Consider the following 15,892-nt stretch of genomic DNA (forward strand, 5'->3'; position numbering starts at 1 on the left):
GAGGAATTCTTAATCTCAGGAAACAAACTGAGGGTTGCTGGAGTGGTGGGGGGTGGGAGGGATGGGGCGGCTGGGTGATAGACATTGGGGAGGGTATGTGCTATGGTGAGCGCTGTGAATTGTGCAAGACTGTTGGATCACAGGTCTCTACCTCTGAAACAAATAATACATTATATGTTAAAAAAAAAAGAAGAAGAAGAAGAAGATAGCAGGAGAGGAAGAATGAAGGGGGGGAAATCGGAGCGGGAGACGAACCATGAGAGACCATGGACTCTGAGAAACAAGCTGAGGGTTCTAGAGGGAAGGGGGGTGGGAGGATGGGTCAGCCTGGTGATGGGTATTAAAGAGGGCCCATATTGAATGGCGCACTGGGTGTTATACACAAATAATGAATCATGGAACACTACATCAAAAACTAATTATGTCATGTATGGTGATTAACATAATTTTAAAAATGTCTTATTTCTTGGTTTTCATCCTTTTGTGCCACGCCTCAAATGAACATAGGAACAATGTTATAACCGTAGGTTCACCTCTACCAAAAAACCAAAAAACCATAAAACAAGTACAAGCCTGAGCACTGCCATAGTGTCCTAGTCCTCTCTGACACACAGCCCCCCCAGTCTGAGAGCTGGCGATGAGCATTCTAAGGCCACATCAATACAAGGGATGGGAAATAGAAAAATGAGCCATTTATCTAAATTTTCCCAAAGAGTATCCTTTTAGGAAAAAAAGCAATTGGAGTCAGGGGAAATCATTTTTCTCACTGACTTTTCTCCAGGTAAATTACCCCCCAAATTAATCAACTCTCCCCTTCAATGGAAAGAGTTTAGAACACTCTCACAAGGGGAAAGCACAGATTTTTTTTCACTATCTAAAACATTCAATGCCACCAGTTTGAAACTTCTTTCTTAAAATAATCCATTATTTTTTCTCTTCTGGGAAATGAATTTCCATTTTAAAGATGCATGTAAGACCAGCTCTGTTAACACTGGTGCTGCCTTTTTGAACGTGATCATTTCAACTGAGCATTCAGAAGTTCATATGCCTACATTAACAATTAGTAACTCAATGCTGAAGAATGACCAAACCTCATTTTTGGAAACAAATAAACCATTAATTTGTGAAGCGTGAGTCAACTAGTAGTCTTTGTTCTCATTTTCTCGAAAAAAAGCTTATTGAATATTTAAACGAAGACTAAAAAATTAGAGGACTTGCTCCAATAAGATGGGAATAAGCAGGGAAGGGATGCATCTGAGTAATGTGTGTGTGTATATGGTCTGTAAACAATTGTCAACAGAAATCTGCAGTTGTAGGTCCAGCTCAAGCCTCTGCGGAACAAACTGAAATCCCAGAGGTACATTTTGCCAACTGCAGACAATTTGGGGCCCTTAAGTTTTTCCTTCTTCTTTTTCACTTTTGCTTACACTGCTCCTCTTTCTCATCACTCCCATCTCCACAGTCATCCACGTGGTTGCACAGCTCATGCTTATAAATACAGCGATTGTTGTCACATCGGAACCGGTATGGTGACTCACAGGAAACATCCACTGAAAGGAAAGGTGGAGAAACAAAAGCACAAGTTGAGAGTAGAACCTAAGCGTGAATATCTAAAATGTTCCCGTGCCAGCACCAGGCTTGCCCCATTCATCCATTCATCTGCTCATTCAATGAACCAATCCACAAATACATCTTGAGTTTCTAGCACAGCCCACGGCACCATGTTAGGAGCCTGATACAATGCAGAACAAGAAAGTACATAGTCCTTGTCCTCACAGAACTTTCATTCTAACAGAGAAACAGACTTTGCCAACTAACCACTCCATTACAACTGTGAGAAGAGCCACAAACTAGACCTGCTATGATGGCATCTACTGGGGAGACCTGATATAGATCAGGGGGAGGAGGGATCAGAAGAGGCTGGGGAAGGTTCAGAGTCCGGAAGGAGCATAGCAGGTGTTTGGACCTGAATCAAAGTCTCTGTAGCCAGAGCAGGGAATGAGGGTGACTATGACAAGCCATGACGCTGGAGACGCTGGTAGGACGATACATGAACTCTTATCCTAATAGTAAGGAGTACACTCTTTGTTTCTCTGACTGCAGTTGTCATTGACTCTCCAGAGCATGAAATTTCATACCATGACAGACTTTCCTTCCTGAATTTCCTCACCTCTTATATTTAAAGTTGCTATTTCACAAGTGAACTCTGACTCATTTTGTTGTCGAGAGTCAGACTTCTAGCTGATGCTTATGCACCTGTGAGGAACCCAAAGGTAGAACCCAGGTCCCTTAGTTGTTTGGTAAAGAAGGCATGGCCCTCAGAAATTGGGTAAACTCAACACATGTGTGTTCTTCTTCCACATGGAAGGCTTTGGCTGTTTGATTTTCCTTCTGCCTTTGTATCACACACAGGAGCTTTAAAAGGAGAAACTTGTAATAAGGTCGGTCAGGGGTAGAAAAGTCAGATCCAAGAGCTGATTCTTAGAAGTACCGCTAACAGAACTGTTGCAGGAATTCTTTGCTGTGAAAAATGTGCAACATTATAAAATAGTGCTGGTCACTTTTTAATGTGGTTGTGTCTCTGCCTCTCCACTTCTTAATGGGGCTGTGGGCACTTTATCTCATAGAGGGAGCAACTTCCTAAGGACTTCTTTGAAAGTTACACATGCTTAAGGTATTTTTCAAGACCCATCAAGTTAAAAGCAAAACAAAACATGGTTCGTTCCTAAGAAGAAAAGAAGTGGCAAGAAAAATGTGGAGATGCCACTGTGAAAATATAACGTAGCCTAACTGAAGTGCTCTGAAGGGAAGGAGATACTGACACGGCATTTTTGTCAAATCTTTGGGCTAACAGGGAACAGGGATGAATGTTTGTCTAACATTCCCATGTTCCAAATAGGGAACTGGGAAAGAAGACCAAGTAAAACCACAGTGATGCTGCTCATGCATCCAGTACTCAAACACTCTCCAACTGCCCTCTGGCATCACATGCTCCACGGAAAAAGCGTTGAGATTTTGCCAGAAGACACCACTCCCATACCCGCCCTCGGTCTCCCTCTTACGGCACAGGTGAAGCTCTTCATCAGAACCGTCACCACAGTCATCATCACCATCACACTTCCAAGATGACCTGATACACACGTGATTTTTACATTCGAACATAGTAGCCGAGCAATATGCACCATTGGGGAAGCGAGTGGCTGTTGGTGGAGAGGAGACATATTCAAATTATTAGAAAAAGTTACTAGTTTTGAAAAGGTAGCCCGCTGTATTTGTCCTTTAGCTCTTTCCATGATAGTCTGCTCTTCCTTATTCAAGACATACTGTCGCCTTCTACTGTCTGAAATTATGATGGAATACCTCATAACAACTACTGTCCAATCCCAGTTTTCAAAGACATGAGTCATTCTGTGGATGGTACTGGACTCTCTCTTTATAGACAAGGGAAAATCTTCAGCTGCATCAGCACTGGCCTTACCCATCATCCATTTATATCGTTTCTCTGAAACCAGGTTTTAAGATGTGGCAACCACATCATTAATAATACCCATCATGGATAATCAACAACTGTTCATATTTATTCAGTGATTCATAAAGACTAAAATGTGACTGATCATGTTGACCTTCACTTTTAAGCTTTTTGTATGCCATAATGCAATTTAGAAAAATGTTAATGGGGGCGCCTGGGTGGCTCAGTTGGTTAAGCGACTGCCTTCGGCTCAGTCATGATCCTGGAGTCCCTGGATCGAGTCCCGCATTGGGCTCCCTGCTCGGCGAGGAACCTGCTTCTCCCTCTAACCCTCCCCGCTCTCATGTACTCTCTCTCTCTCTCATTCCCACTCTCTCAAATAAATAAATAAATCTTTAAAAAAAAAAAAAAAGAAAGAAAAATGTTAATGCTGTAAATTCAGTATGTTCTAATACCCAATCCAAGTTCTTTATACCCATCTATTCATTGCTCGCATATTCTTGTTTGCCTGCGGTTTGTTTTTTCCAGTTAATTTGTATCAGAGGTGATAATATGTAAGCATGCTTGTTAGCACAGATATTTAATATATTCTCTATTTAAAATATTGTTAGTGAAATGCGCTTGAATGAATACTAGAAACTATTTGGGTATGGTGACTCAGACCCCAAGTGAGCTGATAATTACCAATGAACGCTGAATAGAAAATCCCTATAACCTATTCATGTCAAGAAGTGGCGGCTGATGGAGAGGGGGGGTCTACAAGGCCACATGCGTACATTTCAAGACAAACGGTGCCATGGGGGCCCCGACACTTACGACAGGTGGCTTCATCAGAGGCATCCAGACAGTCAGCGACTCCATCACATGTCGACTGCTCAGGTACACAGTGTCCACTCTGACACTGAAAATATCCAGGTTGGCACGTCTTCATCTCTGAAGAGAAAAGCCTGTCATTCCAGTAGGCCATGTTCTCAGACAGGTACGTAGAATAAAGTACTTCATCACATTCCTATCCGCACCGTGCGACTAGCACATGGCAAATGCACAGCTGTGGTTAGTGAGTGAATAAATCCTCCAAAAATACACTTTCACATCCAACATATGGAGATGAAAGTACCTATCTCTCCCCGATCATAGAGTCTCCAGCATTTTCTCAGAAATCTGAATTCCCAGACCCAACCTTTAATGAGTAAAGAGCTATCAAAATCATTTGGGGTTGGGCACCTGGGTGGCTCAGTTGGTTAAGCGACTGCCTTCGGCTCAGGTCGTGATCCTGGAGTCCCGGGATCAAGTCCCACATCGGGCTCCCTGCTCAGCGGGGGGTCTGCTTCTCCCTCTGACCCTCTTCCCTCTCGTGCTGTCTCTCATTCTCTCTCTCTCAAATAAATAAATAAAATCTTCAAAATCATTTGGGGTTTATGATTCCTAGTCTAATGCCCTGACCTTCACACCAGAGAGCTACAGAAATATATCCCTCAGGGCCACTTTCTGGGGAACAGTAGGAAAAATGAATGCTTTAGTTGTTGTTGCTTATAAGGACAATGCAGATTAAAGTCTGCTCCTACGAAATATTTAAGTTGAAATGAGATTTTCAAAAATCTCTTGCCATTTTCCCCTATTACTAATCAAGACTGCTGTGAGTTAAGAATAAAGCATAGAAAATACAGAGCAGAAGGTACTGTGTTATGCTAAGGCTTATATATTACATAAATTATACAAAAATTGTTTTACTCTAAAAAAAAATCATCCAAACTCTCACTTGAAGTCCCTTCTTCTGTCCAACATGCTGACTCTAGTACTCCACCCCATGGTAAGCCTCTGAAAGAACTCTTGACAGTTACCACAGTCCCGCTCATCTGAGTTGTCGCCACAGTCATTGGTATGGTCACAGACCCATCGCGAAGGAATGCAGCTGTGATCATCACATCGAAACTCACTTTCCGAACACTCCCGGGGGACTGCAAAGGAAAGCCACCCAGCCATTAGTGGGAACCAGGAATCATACACAGAAGACAGATTTGTTGAGTTGGCCTGAGTACCCTCAGCGTGCCCGGCACTCCTGTGTCCCAAGTCCTAGCCATCTGCTTGGGTGGGCAGACTATCTGTCCCCCAAAACTAGACCTTCTATCTCAATTTTAAGGAGGTAAAGAATGGCCTTTATTAAGAGTTTTCTCCAAAGGTGATTTAATCTTAAGATAATTATTGCTCTCGGGACGCCTGGGTGGCTCAGTCGGTTAAGCGTCTGCCTTCGGCTCAGGTCATGATCCCAGGGTCCTGGGATCGAGTCCCGCATCGGGCTCCCTGCTCCGCGGGGAGCCTGCTTCTCCCTCTGCCTCTGTCTCTCTCTCTGTCTCTCATGAATAAATAAATAAAATCTTTAAAAAAAAAAAAAAGATAATTGTTGCTCTCATGACAGTTTAGGTAACCTCCTGTAGGGTTAAACATGAACTTTCTCAAATTTAAAATTTTATTGGATCACACTTTTGTCTTAAGTTTTAGCCAATTGATATCTGGAGGTGCAATCAGCATCCTGATTCTCTCAATTGCCTATGTAAAATGGCAATCACTTCTTACTTCGAAAAAGTGACTAAAGTTAGAATGTATTCCATATTACAGGGCACCTGGCTGGTTCAGTTGGTAGAGCACGTGACTCTTGGGCTTGTGAGTTCAAGCCTCACATTGGGGAGCCTACTTAAAAAAAAGAAGAATGTATTCCATGTTAGTCTATCTGAAATTGACATATACATGGATCAATGACATATGTTCAGGGCAGGGTCTCATTAAAGTTGTTTTCAAAATACATCCAGTTACTCAGAACTATCTAGTTTGATGTGATCCAAACCTTTGGCTTCTTTTCCTTGAACTCCCTATCCAATTCCTTATAGTTAGCATCTTCACTGGGAGAGAGGAACTAAAACCTGACCTGTCATTTAACCATTAGCCCTCCTAAAAATAGTCAGCTATTCCAGGGGTGATCACAATCCTAAATACAAGATCTCTTCCCTCTGCTATTAAGACCATCTTGAGGCAAGCACTTAAGAAGCAAGGTCTTTGGGTCAGCATCTTTCTTTCCTGAACTTCTTTTGGTCCTGACTTTTTCTTCCTATTCTTTATCTTATTATATTTGACTTCTATTACAAGTCACCTAGAAAAAAAGTTAGATATAAAAAAATTCAACAAACCAAACATACTTGGGTAAAAATCCTTCTCCCCAAACTTCATTATAAGCATCTTAAAGGGAGATGCTTCTGTCTTTAGTCAAAGAAAAAGTGGAAACGTACCAGTCAGCAGAATGCAAGAGATCAGGTAATTGTCATCCTACCCATTGAGGATGAATGGCATAAACAACTGAATTATGGACAAAGAACAGACAGCACAACGCTGGTGGCACATAAAGATGGTAGAACCCTGAACACTCACCACAGTTTTCCTCATCTGAGTGATCTCCACAGTCATTGTGCCCATCACACCTCCAACGAAGAGGGATGCAGTGGTGATTATTACAGCGAAATTCCCCGGAAGGTTTGCACGTCCTTTCCTCTACAAAGCACAGTCATTGCAAAGACTTCAGAAGCTGGAGGTAACACTGGCTTTCTTGTGAGACAATTTGAGAATTATGCTACCATATTCTCAAAGCTCCCAGAGAGAGGAAAGCTAGCAGCATTCACTGTCAATATTCCTCTTTTGGCTAACCTGAATCTATCCTACTTAAACTTTAAACTAGATTCATTTTTTGTAGAAACTGCTCAAAAAACGAATTGGCATCTGGCTTCTAATTTGCAACAAAGACCTGGAAAGATAAGTGATGCCAACAGCAAATAAAACATTTCCATCTCATTCCTTTAGTTGATTAAATTCAGTGTTATTAAATTCAGCGTTAAAATAACCCATTCTCTTCCTTACTCTCTTCCAACTAAACCGAACACATGCACTCACAGACATTCAGGTTTCAAGTTCAAGTATATGGCTAATCTTGACAGATTTCTATTAATTCATTTGGCCTTTTGTCCCTAAGTTCTTTCCATGTTGCCAAAGTGACTTACAGCTTTCTAATAGATGATATGGACAGAGAGAAATTCAGAATATGAAAATCTCCAAAGAAGAAATATTCTGATTTTGAATTATTCTTTTTAGAGATAGGTATCAAATCTTTTCTCTGCCCCCTTCCATCACTTTCAGTCAATCTATAAAATTTTCAAGTATGAATAAGGATTCTACATTTAGGAGAAATTATGTAAGTTCCTAGTATCTTAATAACATCTTCCCCAATTACAACATCCTTTGGGGTGGGATTTCATTTAAGATGATATAGATTAAACTCCCCCAACAACCCACTAAATGCTAAAAAAAATGTAGCATGGTACTAGAAAAATCAATAGATGATGCTTTTTCAGAGGTAAACGGAGGAACAAGGACATGGGAAAGGCACTCTCATCACCCAGACGACACTTGACACTTCTGTGTTCTTGCCCCTTCCCCACACCCCTGCAGCCCCTCCTACCACAGCCTTGCTCATCACTGTTGTCCCTGCAGTCGTCGAAACCATTGCACACAGCCCACTGTGGGATGCAGCGGTAATTCGTTCTACAGCTGAATTCTGTATGGTTGTCACAGCGATGGCTCACTGAAGAGGGAGGAAAGAGCAAAGTCAGAACTGAATTCCTAGTCCAAAAGACACCTTCCCATTGTCATGTGAAGGACATGGTGCTAGGGAGTAACAATTACCATCTTACCAACTGGACTGATTCTGGCAACCTGTGCCTGTTTTAGGTGTGATCTATTTACCAAGAGCAGAAAGCATCTTCAGTTTCCTCCCTATGTCAGTATCATTCATTTGTGCTACAGGATTAACTACGGGGGAGTGGGGGAGGGGAAGAACTGGGCTTGAAGTAAAAAATACCTGGGTGTCAGCTCTACCACTAAATAGAAATGTGACCAACTACTTAAGGTGAGCCTCAGTTTCCTCATCTGGAAAATGGGAATTGGTAACATGCACATTCCCTACCGCACAGTATTTCCCTGAGGCTCAAATGAGAAAATGCTAGACATACACAAATATAAGTTCTTGTGATCCTATTTTGGAGGGTTAGATATCCAGGGTATGGAGAGGAAGAATCAGCCCCTTTCACAAGAGGGTCTGGTTCAACCTGCAAACCACACAGCTATGCTTTGCTTTGTAGTGCCAGAGTCAGCAGGGAGAGCCAAGAGGGAGTGTGCCATGGGGCTGAAGCAGGGTCTTCCCTGTGCTCTCTCAATCCCCGCAGGTTCTCCTGCTTTCCCGCTCTGCTCACACAGGTCCCTCCCGCAGGAACTCACTGCATTCGGGCATGGGCTCATCCGAGTAGTCTCCACAGTCATTGTCCACATCACACTTCCAGTCCTGAGGGATGCAGTGGCTATTGGCACACTTGAAATAGCCTGGCTGGCAGATCCTGCTGGCACAGTTGTAAATGTCTTCGTCTGAGTTATCCCCGCAGTCGTTCTCCGAGTCACACCTCCAGGCTTCAGGGATGCAACGTTTGTTGGCACACTGCCATTCATTGGACTCGCAGCGGTGATGCTCTGCAAGCAGGGGCATTGGGTTGCAAGGTGTTAGGGACAGAAGCTCCTAATTTACACTGAGGGATCTTGGAGAGCCTGCTCATAATTTCTTTTTAGAGAACTTCCGTCCCAGTGCCCTTATTATCTGCCAGTACCACGACACGGTCAGTTATTCTCTTGACGATCACTGTCTCCTAAATTCTTAAATATCTTTCTCTTGCATGCAGAATTAGGGAGTAAAGACTGAGTCACTGATGGCCTATGAAATTCACCTTCTCCTGTCCCTGTTCTCCTAATGGACTTTGCGTTTGCTGCTGTTGTTAATGTGTTGTTTTGTTTTCAGTTTGGAGGGTTTTTTGTTTTTTGGGTTTTTTTTTTAGTTTGGAGGGTTTTTTCCTTGGCTTTTTAAAAATGGAAACACAAATAAATATCACACAATATTAAAATGAGAGTGGGAAACCCTCCTTTTGCCCTCAGTGTTAGCTCTCGAGGAGGATTCTATGCATAGCACACGGTAACAAACCGCCGATACAGACAACACACCATCTACCTCAACCATTCGCCTTGTAGAGACCTTAGTCCACCTCAAGAACTTTATAAAAATATAGGATGGGCTTCTTGACTTTTCTCCTCGGACTCTGGACTGGTTTGGGGGTTATGACTTGCAGAACATCCCCACAGAATCATGGCTGTACACAATCTACTAAGAAGTGGGCCAAAGGTGGTCTCGAGCCATCGAACACACCGCAGAGAATCTGGTCCTCGTCAGAGCCATCGGGGCAATCTTGGTGAGCATTGCACAGGAAGTGGGGGCTGGTGCAATTGCCGTCCGTGCACTGGAACTGGCCGAGCCGGCAGAAGCGCTGTGGGCAAAGGGCCGGTTCGTCAGAGCCATCCGAGCAGTCTCTCTGCCCGTCGCATTTCCACCAGATGGGAATACACCTGCACAGAGAAAAGACAGCACTTCTCTGAGCAAAGCACAGGGTGGTAGAGGCTACCTGGAGAGAAGGCGTCAAAACTGAACCCCACGTAGTAACACGCTTGAGTTCCTTTACCATGGTGTGTTTTCGGGGAAAACGTAACTAGATGAGATGGACCAGGTTTGTTAAGACCCAAATTCAGGCTGGAAAAATGCTTTGACCTAATGATTAAATTCCTGCCACAGAAAACAGTGGACTGTGTGTTTTCGGCTATAGTTCTGGTAGCAGGAACTGGTTGGGACTATCTGCTAGGGTGACGTAACAGACAAGTGGGTATTGGTTGGGAAGGTAGAGGGCACTTACACTTATTGAAAGCCTAGGTCAAGATGGATACATGCTAGATTCTTAATCTAAGATATTTTATTTAATCATCAAAATAATCTGCCACTGGATCTTAAATGCTGTGGTTTGCACTGATGTCTCCTCCTGACTTCGCTCTCTGACTCAGTCCCCCTAGTCATCAATGGTCTGTGGCCACGGTTAGGGAAATCACCTGTGGCCATGTTTTGTAACAGATACAAATAATCAAAAGTGGATTTAAATGTGTAATCCTGGATCCTCTGGCATAGTAACTAAGAAGCTAGGCTAGTATATGAGTGGGGAAGACAGAGAAATTCTATCACTTTTTTTCCTTCTTTTTTTTCAAATTTTTATTTAAATTCTACTTAATGGGTGCCTGGGGGGCTCAGTCAGTTAACCATCTGCCTTCCCCTCAGGTCATGATCCCGGGGTCCTGGGATCGAGTCCGGCATTTGGCTCCCTGCTCCACAGGGAGCCTGCTTCTCCCTCTGCCCCACCCCCTCTCTCTCTCATGAATAAATAAATTTTTAAAAATCTTAAAAAAAAAATAAATTCTACTTAGTTAACATATAATGTAATATAGGCTTCAGGAGTAGAATTTAGTGATTCATCATTTACATATAACACGCAGTGCTCAGCACAATTGACTTCCTTAATCCCCATCATCCATTTAGCCCATCCCCCACCCACCACCCCTCCAGCAACCCTCAGTTTGTTGTCTACAGTTAAAAGTCTTTTTTTTTTAATTCAATTAATTAACATACAGTGCATTATTAGTTTCAGAGGTAGAGTTCAGTGATTCACCAGTTGTATATAACACCCAGTGCTCATTTTATCACATGCCCTCCTTAATGCCCATCACCCAGTTACCCCAGCCTCCTAACCCGCACCTGCCCCAAGAAACCCTCAAGTTGTTTCCTATGATTAAGTCTCTTATGGGGTTTGTCTCCCTCTCTGATTTCATCTTGTTTTATTTTTCCTCTCCCTTCCCCTATGATCCTCTGTTTCTTAAGTGGTTTGCTTTCCTTTCTTTTTTTCCCCTTCCCCTATGTTCACCTGTTTTGTTTCTTAAATTCCATATATGAGTGAGATCATATGGTATTTGTCTTTCTCTGACTTACTTTGCTTAGCATAATACAGTCTAGCTCCATCCACATCATTGCAAATGACAACATTTCATTCTTGCTGATGGCTGAGTAATACTATATTGTATATATACCACATCTTCCTTATCCATTCATCAGTCAATAATTTGGCTATTGTTGATAAGGCTGCTATAAACATCAGGGTGCATGTGTCCCTTCAAATCAGTATTTTTGTATCTTTTGAGTAAATACCTAGTAGAGCAATTGCTGGGTCATAGGGTAGTTCTATTTTTAACTTTTTGAGAAACCTCCATACTGTTTTCCACAGTGGCTGCACCAGTTTGCATTCCCACCAACATTGTAAGAGGGCTCCCCTTTCTCTGCATCCTCACCAACACCTGTTATTTCCTGTGTTGTTAATTTTAGCTATTCTGACAGGTGGGAGGTGGTATCTCATCATGGTTTTGGTATGAATTTCCCTGATGATGAGTGATGTTGGGCATCTTTTCATATGTCTATTGGCCATTTGGATGTCTTTGGAAAAAATGTCTATTTGTGTCTTCTGCCCATTTCTTAACTGGATTATTTGGTTTTTGGGTGTTGAGTTTTGTAAGTTAATAGATTTTCGATACTGACCCTTTATCAGAGAAATTCTACCACTCTTGAGGGCTGTTTTTCAATGTACAGATATACAGTCTTGGCCCTGACACCTAGGACAATTTATTAGAAATAAAAAACACATAGTTTCTAGCTTCCTCTCTACAGAAAAATACTTGCATACATTTTGGTTAACAAATTGCTTCTATTCATGGAAGAAATTATCTGAGATTGGAGACTGAGATTCTTGGTGCATTCCAAATGAACCATATTAATTACCCAAAATCTTAATTCATTAGGAAACTCCCATCCCCTGGATCCTCAAAGTTCAATGTGTGTCCATCCAAGGGGATGGAGAGGCAGTAGGGTGAGGGAAGAGAGAGCCTTACTTTTCATTGTTGGCACACAGGAATTGGGTGCTGGAGCACCTGGGCAGGCAGAGGTTGATGTTACCCAAACGGAGGGTTTGGAAGTCATCTGGACACTCACAGGTGAATCCATTTCCTCCTGCCTTGATGAGGCAGAGATGAGAACAGCCACCATTGTTGGTACCACAGGGATTGTTCACTAGTAAAAGAAGGAAAATATAGTTAGTTCACTTAGAATATCAAACACAGGTGAGCTGATTGCCCATCTCATCAAACTAGTCACCGCTCAGTAAGAAAAATCATATCTAAGTTTCATGCTTTTTCCAAAAATTCATAAGTAGGACAGATGGTAGAACTGTAAGCAATGCTGTGCTTTGAGAAAACTGATCTATGAGCTACCAGAAGTGAGGCATACCCACTGGTGTTTTGGGCTAGAAAAGATGTGTTTCTCAAAGTCTTTGGACAGCAGGTGGGAAACTTAGCTTATATTCATGTGCCCAGAACCAGCAGTTTTAATTTCTAGCAGATGCCGTATTCTCTCATTCTTAAGAATACAGGCAACAGAAGTATGGCCAAGAATGAGATGGACAGGTGAACTGTGTAGCATCTTTACTAATTTTCTGGGTCACCACTTGGAGGTAAAGATTAATTTGAACTTTTTATAGATAGATAAGATAGATACACATATATATATGTGCATATATATTTCTTTTTAATTAAGTAAACTCTACGCCCAACATGGGGCTCAAACTCAGGACCCCGAAATCAAGAGTCACATGTTCTACCAACTGAACCAGCCAGGTGCCCCTAATTTGAACTTTTGCTAAAATAATATCAAGAATATTAACTTCCAGGGGGGAAAAAAGCCCTGAATATCTTTATTTTGCCAATTCTCATTTTTCCTTACTTCTAAGTTTATCATGTTTTAACAAAACACCACAACAAAGCAGGCCCACAAAATCCATTCTATTCCCAAAGTAAATTCCAGACCTTTGCTAGATTATCTATAAATCATGAAATGGCTTTAACTACATGAGGAGGAATATTAAGTTCACAAAAAAAAAAAAAAATTATAATGAGACACTGTGTTGCTCTTAACATTATTACCTTCCTGATGACAAGCATAACATATGTTTAACACACAAAATGTCATATGCAAATAGGAATTTAATAAAGTATGTTTTATAATTATTGTAATTTTCTTTTAAACATTTCTATTTAATCAATCATTTTAATGGATTGATCTTGGTATTAGGGAATGATTGTTAATCTCTTAAGTGTTATAATTTATTGTGGTTACATAGGAAATGTCCTTATTTTTCAAAGGTGTTATCTTAAGTATTTAGGGGTGAAATGTCATGACATTTTTAACCCATTTAATTTTTTTTATTTTTTATTTAAATTCAATTTAACATAGAGTGTATTATTAGTTTCAGAGGTAGAATTTAGTAATTCATCAGTTGTATGTAACACCCAGCGCTTATTACATCAAGTGCCCTCCTTAATGCCCACCACTTAGTTACCTTTTTCCCCCAGCCCCCTCCCCTCCAGCAACCCTCAGTTTGTTTCCTAGGGTTCAGTGTCTCTTATGGTTTGTCTCCCTGATTCCAGCTTATTTTATTTTTCCATCCCTTCCCCTTTGTTCATCTGTATCTTAAATTCCACATGAGTGAAATCATATGGTTTTTGTCTTTCTCTAACTTATTTTGCTTAGCATAATAGCCTCCAGTTCTATCCACATCTTTGCAAATGGCAAAGTTTCATTCTTTTTGATGGGTAAGTAACATTCCATTGTATTTATATACCACATCTTCTTCAACCATTGATCTGTCAATGGACATCTGGGCTCTTTCCATAGTTTGGCTACTGTGGACATTGCTGCTATAAACATTGGGGTGCAGGTGTCCCTTCGAATCACTACGTTTGTATCCTTTGGATAAATACCTAGTGGTGCAATTGCTGGGTTGTAGGGTAGTTCTATTTTTCACTTTTTGAGGAACCTCCATCCTGTTTTTCACAAGGCTACAACCAGTTTGCATTCTCACTAACAGTGCAAGAGGGTTCCCCTTTCTCCATATCCTAGCCAACACTTGTTTCTAGTGTTTCTGATTTTAGGCATTCTGACTGGTTTAGCCCACTTTAAAATATTTCAGTCTTCCCACCAAATACTTTAGCTCAGTAAATATCGCAACATAACAAGTGTTAATTCTTTTTTTTTTTAAGATTTTATTTATTCGAGACACAGAGATAGAGAGAGAGAGCATGAGCAGGGGTAGAGGCAGAGGGTGAGGGAGAAGCAGGCTCCCCGCTGAGCCAGGAGCCCGATGTGGGGCTCAACCCCAGGACCCTGGGATCATGACCTGAGCCGAAGGCAGACGCTTAACTATCTGAGCCACCCAGGCGCCCCAACAAGTGTTAATTCTTATCAAAAACAAAAACCCAGATTGATCTTTAAGAATAAACCAGGTGTTAAGAAAAAAGTTATAAGCAGGTTTTCCCATATGCTTTGTAGAAAACATTACCAAGTAACACCATTCTCTTTATAAATGATGTTTAAAGAAATAAGAATGGCATGCAGAGAACCTAAAGCAACTGGGCCAAACTTCGAAATCACATACTCACCAATTGGCTGCCTGTATGGATGATACACATGGATGTCAAATGGTTTATGTGTTGTGTTCACCAGCACAACCCTATCTGATCCATCATATTTGTTTCCCTTTTCAACTGTCCTTGTATTCCAATCCGTCCAATAAATAGTGTCTTCAAAAATGGTAATAGCAAAGGGGTGAGGCAGCGTCCTGTCGTATACCGTGTGCCGATGATGGCCCTCCAAATCAGAGTACCTGGGGTAGAAGGAAGAGTCACTCAATCAAATCAAGCTAACTCCTTTCTTCCAATGGCTTTAAGGAGAGATGCACTGACAAATCAATTAATAAAATTCTACCTTCTAGGGGTAACTAAAGTCCAGATCCTCCCCCAAACTCCTAGACTCTAATTAAAACAAAAACTAAACTTAAAACATATTTTGACTGAACAAAAGATGTACAAATTGAAAAAGCCATGCTTAAAAAATAGGAAAAGCCACAGAGAGTTCAATAATCTCTAATTCCTAACCATGGCTGCTTTCCTGCAGATAGAGCTGGTTCAGCTCTTATTATATTGTTATTAATATATATATTATAATATACTAACTCAGATACAGTATAGGCCTGCAGGCTTCACTCTGCTTACCGTGGCAGCACATTTATTATTAATCATGCCCTAGGCACTACTGATCAATACTTTTCCAGACAAATAAAATTCCAGAAGAGGTTTTCTGATTTCAAGGTATCACAGCGCATCCACAGCCAGATTTCTACTCCTTCCAATTCCAATGTCTCCCTCGTTACTATGAGTCTACATCAAAATACTGGTATTTTTATATTTTACAATTTTAGAGTAGACCCTAAAACTCAAACAGGAGGTGGAGTGAGTTAGCTGCTTAGAATTCTGATGTTAGCCATACAATATTAAAAATACTCTCCAAAATATGACAATTTATGGTAACTT

The 15,892-nt window shown here is 41.3% G+C and overlaps 1 protein-coding gene across 1 annotated transcript in view; it reads right to left on the reverse strand.

Moving 5' to 3' along the window:
* The window catches only part of LRP2 (LDL receptor related protein 2), a 173,149-nt gene that overhangs the window by 31,176 nt on the left and 126,081 nt on the right, over window positions 1–15,892 (reverse strand). Inside the window, exons 53-62 of the mRNA XM_064585822.1 lie at window positions 14,963–15,186; window positions 12,362–12,539; window positions 9,756–9,952; window positions 8,786–9,031; window positions 7,971–8,093; window positions 6,890–7,009; window positions 5,311–5,427; window positions 4,286–4,402; window positions 3,063–3,200; window positions 1,428–1,550 (exon numbers count right to left, since the gene is read on the reverse strand). Of these exons, the coding sequence (XP_064441892.1) occupies window positions 1,428–1,550; window positions 3,063–3,200; window positions 4,286–4,402; window positions 5,311–5,427; window positions 6,890–7,009; window positions 7,971–8,093; window positions 8,786–9,031; window positions 9,756–9,952; window positions 12,362–12,539; window positions 14,963–15,186 (1,583 nt within the window). The remainder of the gene's footprint in view (window positions 1–1,427; window positions 1,551–3,062; window positions 3,201–4,285; window positions 4,403–5,310; window positions 5,428–6,889; window positions 7,010–7,970; window positions 8,094–8,785; window positions 9,032–9,755; window positions 9,953–12,361; window positions 12,540–14,962; window positions 15,187–15,892) is intronic.

Source organism: Mirounga angustirostris, unplaced genomic scaffold (assembly GCF_029215605.1).
Source record: "Mirounga angustirostris isolate CCGP_5_RB_7025 unplaced genomic scaffold, mMirAng1.0.hap1 SCAF_3, whole genome shotgun sequence".
Taxonomy (NCBI): domain Eukaryota; kingdom Metazoa; phylum Chordata; class Mammalia; order Carnivora; family Phocidae; genus Mirounga; species Mirounga angustirostris.